This window comes from Cebus imitator, unplaced genomic scaffold (genome assembly GCF_001604975.1).
Source record: "Cebus imitator isolate Cc_AM_T3 unplaced genomic scaffold, Cebus_imitator-1.0 Scaffold82, whole genome shotgun sequence".
Classification (NCBI taxonomy): Eukaryota; Metazoa; Chordata; class Mammalia; order Primates; family Cebidae; genus Cebus; species Cebus imitator.
The window spans coordinates 6,252,132-6,256,852 of record NW_016107397.1 but is presented as its reverse complement, the minus strand read 5'-3'; the positions used below and the strand labels follow the sequence as shown (position 1 = coordinate 6,256,852).

The 4,721-nt window shown below is 47.4% G+C and overlaps 1 protein-coding gene across 1 annotated transcript in view; it reads left to right on the top strand.

The window, feature by feature from the left end:
- The window catches only part of RSPH10B (radial spoke head 10 homolog B), a 43,459-nt gene that overhangs the window by 22,173 nt on the left and 16,565 nt on the right, over window positions 1-4,721 (top strand). The window contains 3 exon segments of the mRNA XM_037740398.1: window positions 331-475; window positions 1,471-1,592; window positions 2,381-2,570. Coding sequence (XP_037596326.1) covers window positions 331-475; window positions 1,471-1,592; window positions 2,381-2,570 — 457 coding nt within the window.

The following is a 4,721-nucleotide window of genomic DNA, read 5'->3' as shown; positions in this document are numbered from 1 at the left end:
TTTTTTTGAGATGAAGTTTTGCTCTTGCTGCCCAGGCTGGAGTAGAGTAGTTTGATCTTGACCCACGGCAAGCTCCGCCTCCTGGTTCAAGCAATTCTCCTGCCTCGGCCTCTGAGTAGGTGGGATTACAGGCGTGCGCCATCACGCCCCGCGAATTTTGTATTTTTAGCAGAGATGGGGTTTCTCCAGGTTGGTCAGGCTGGTCTCAAACTCCCGGCCTCAGGTGATCCACCTGCCTTGGCCTCCCAAAGTGCTGGGATTACAAGCGTGAGCCACTGTGCCCAGCAAAAACTCTTTCTAAACTGCACAGAGTTGTTTTTCTGTCTGCAGGGCCGATTAACTTTCAAGAATGGGCGTGTGTTCGAAGGAGAATTCTCCAATGACCACATAGCTGGGTTTCCAGATCTCAAAGTTGAATTCATCAGCTGCCAGGACCTGTCTTCAGGAGCTGCCCAAAGATTGTCTGAGAGTGCCGGTAGGAAGCGTTCACCTGTTGAAATAATATTCATCTGTTTTTATCCATGCTATCCACTCGTGAAAATACACCAGACACTTCAGAAAACAGGAGTCCTCTGTGAGGAACTTTTTTTTTTTTTAATTTGAGACAAAGACTCACGCTGTCACCCAGGCTGGAATGCAGTGATACCCTCACTGTTCAGTACGGCCTCAAACTTCAGGGCTCAGCCTCCCCATTAGCTGGGAATACATGTGTGCACCACCATGCCTGGATAATTTTTAAACTTTCTGTAGAGGCAGGGTCTCGCTATGTTGTCGAGGCTGGTTCAAACTCGTCCTCAGGCAGTCACTTGCCTCTGCCTCCCAAAATGTTGAGATTACAGGTGCAGGCCATCATGCCTGGCTAGCAACTGCTTTAAAAAATGTTTTTTTTTAGAGATGGGATCTCTCTGTTGCCCAGATTGGAGTGATGTGGTGCGATCATAGCTCACTGCAGCCTTAACCTCCCATTTTGGCTTCCCCAAGTGCTGGGATTACAGGCATGAGCCACTGTGTCCACCTGCTTTCTTAGTAGCTTTTTGGAATACTTCCGTATCTCAATTTGGTGAGAAATCACTGTGACATAACATTGAGAAATTTTAACATTGCTTTTCATAATTACTTCCAAGGATGGGCATGGTGGCTCATGCCTATAATCTCAGTACTTTGGAGGCCACGGCAGGTGGATCGCTTGAGCTCAGGAGTTCAAGACCTGGGCAACACGGTGAAACCCCGTGTCAACAAAAAATAGAAAAATTAGCTGGCTGTGATGGCACATGTCTGTAGTCCCAGCTACTCGGGAGGCTGAAGTGGCTTGTTTGAGCCTGGGAGGCAGAGTTTGTGGTAAGCTGAGGTTGTGCACTGCACTCCAGCCTGTGCAACGGAGTGAGGTCCTGTCTCAAAAAACAAAAATGAAACAAAACAAAAACAACCACCAAACCATAACCATCCCCTGTATTTGCCTTTATTCGTTAGAACTTATCAGAAAGCTTGATGGCAGTGAAAGTCACTCTGTGTTGGGATCAAGCGTTGAGCTGGATTTAAATTTGCTCCTGAACATGTACCCTGAGACAGTCCAAGCTGAAGAAAAGAAGCAGGTAAAATCCTTTTTATTGCTATCAATTTCATCCTGGGGAAATATAGCTGGCAGCTGCTGTCCTGTGTTGAATTTTTTTTTTTTTTTTTTTTTTTTTTTGAGACAGAGTGCTGCTCTGTCGCCCAGGCTGGAGTGTGGTAACATGATCTCGGCTCACTGCAACCTCTGCCTCCTGGGTTCAAGCAATTCTCCTGCCTCAGCCTCCTGAGTAGCTTGGATTACAGGCAACCGCCATTATGCCTGGCTAATTTTTATATTTTTGTAGAGATGGGGTTTCAACATGTTGGCCAGGGTGTTCTCGAACTCCTTACCTCAGGTGATCTGCCTGGCTCTGCCTCCCAAAGTGTTGGGATTACAGGCATGAGCCACTGTGCCAGGCATAGAATAATGCTTTAGATAAGGTAGACGATACATGTTTATTCAGTTGAATTGAGTTTTCTCTTTTGTTATTTGTTGAGACAGAGTCTTGCTATGTCACCCAGGCTGAAGTGCAGTGGTGAGATCTTGGCTCACTGCAACCTTCACCTTCCGAGTTCAAGTGATTCTCCTGCTTCAGCCTCTTGAGTAGCTGGGATTACAGACCCTGCCACCATGCCCAGCTAATTTTGTATTTTTAGTAGAGACGAGGTTTTACCATCTTGGCCAGGCTGGTCTTGAAATCCTGACCTCAGGTGATCCTCCTGCCTTGGCCTCCCAAAGTGATAGGATTACAGGATTGTACTACTGCGCCCGGCCGCCTTTTGTTCTTACTCCACAGGATTAAGACACGCATGGCTTTCTTCCTTTCAGGTGGAATATGCTGTCTTAAGAAACATTACAGAATTAAGAAGAATCTATAGCTTTTATAGCAGCCTGGGATGCGACCACTCTCTGGATAATACTTTTCTGATGACAAAGCTTCACTTCTGGAGATTTCTAAAGGATTGCAAATTTCATCACCACAAACTAACTCTTGCTGATATGGACAGGATATTAAGTGGTGAGTATTCCAGGTCCTTCACATCTTTTGGTTTAAAGCAGAGGTCTCCAACCCCTGGACCATGGACCAGTACCGGTCTGTGGCCCGTTAGGAACGAGGCTTCTCAGTGGAAGGTGAGCAGTGGGCAAGCAAGTGAACCTTCCTCTGTTTTTTTTTTTTTTTTTTTTTTTTTGCGATGGAATCTTGCTCTGTCACACAGGCTGGAGTGCAATGGCGCTATCTTGGCTCACTGCCACCTCCACCTCCCAGATTCAAGTGAGTCTACTGCCTTATCCTCCCAGGTAGCTGGGATTACAGGCATGCACTACGCCCAGCTAACTTTTGTATTTTTAGTAGAGATGGGGTTTCACCACGTTGGCCAGGCTGGTCTTGAACTCCTGACCTCGTGATCCACCTGCCTTGGCCTCCTAAAGTGCTGGGATTACAGGTGTGAGCCATTGCGTCTGGCCCCTTGATCTGTTTTTACAGCCGCTCCCCATCGCTGGCATTACCGTCTGAGCTCTGCCTCCTGCAGATCAGCAGCAGCATTAGATTCTCATAAGAGCGCTAATCCTGTGAACTGCACATGAGTGGGATCTAGGTTGCGTGTTCCTTATGAGAATCCAATTCCTGATATTCTGTCACTGTCTCCCATTACCACCAGATGGAGCCATCTAGCTGCAGGCAAACAAGATCACAGCTCCCACTGATTCTGCATGATGGTGATTTGTATAATTGTTTCATTTTGTATTACAATGTAGTAATAATAGAAATAAAGTGGCCACACCTGCAATCCCAGCACTTTGGGAGGCCGAGGCAGGCAGATCACGAGGTCAGAAGTTCAAGACGACCCTGGCCAAAATGGTGAAATCCTGTCTCTACTAAAAATACAAAACATAAAATTAGCCGGGTGTGGTGGTGTGCGCCTGTAGTCTCAGCTACTTTGGAGGCTAAGACAGAAGAATCGCTTGAACCTGGGAGGCGGAGATTGCAGTGAGCGGAGATTGTGCCACTACACTCCAGCCTGGGCGACAGAGTGAGATTTCATCTTAAAATAATAATAATAGAAATAAAGTGCACAATAATTGTAATGCACTTGAATCATCCTGAAACCAACAACTCCCCACCCCTTCCCACCATTCATGGAAAAATTGTCTTCCACAAAATCGGTCCCCAGTGCCAAAAAGGGTGGGGACCGCTGGTTTAAAGGACAGTATCACAGTGTCACCTGGAAACCAGTTAAGAAATGTGGAGGGAGTGGGGAGGGCCAAGGTTGGGAGAAGTGTCCCAGAAATCAGCACATGGTCTTGTTCCCCTGGCAATGATGATGTACTTGAAGAGACAGTTTTATGATGAAACAGCAGTAGTAGGAGGTCACCTACAGCAGGGCCAGCAACTCATGGCCCCAGGGTGAAATCCAGCCCACCCGCTGTTCCTCTAAATCATGCTTTACTGGAACACAGACAGGCCCGTTTGCTTATGTGTCTGTGACTACTTTTCCCCAAAGCACCACAGTTGAGGAGTTGTGATGGAGATTGTCTGGACCAACAAGCCTAAATATTTACTCTCTGGCCCTTTACAGAAAGTTTGCCTCCCTCTCTCCCCCGACCACTGATCTATAGTAAAAAAGCCCTCAATTATCAGGTCAGAAATGGGGAGACAGCCAGGAATTGTGGCTTCCACCTATAATCCCAGCACTTTGGGAGCCCAAGGCGGCTGGATCACTTGAGGTCAGGAGTGTGAGACCAGCCTGGCCAACATAGTAAAATCCTATCTCTACTAAAAATACAAAAATAAGCCAGGTGTGGTGGCATGCGCCTGTAGCCTCAGTTACTCAGTGGGAGGCGGAGGCAGTAGAATCGCTTGAGCCTAGATGGAGGTTGCAGTAAGCCAAGATTTCCAGCCCAGGCGACAGAGTGAGACTCTGTCTCAAAAAAAAAAAGCCTGGGGTGCAGTGGCTCCTGCCTGTAATTCCAGCAGTTTCAGAGGCCAAGGTGGGTGGATCATGAGGTCAGGAGTTCAAGACCAGCGTGGCCAATATGGTGAAACCCCATCTCTACTAAAAATACAACAATTAGCCAGGCGTGGTGGTGCATCCCTGTAGTCCCAGCTACTCGTGAGGCTGAGGCAGGAGAATTGCTTGAATTCGGCAGTCAGAGGTTGCAGTGAGCT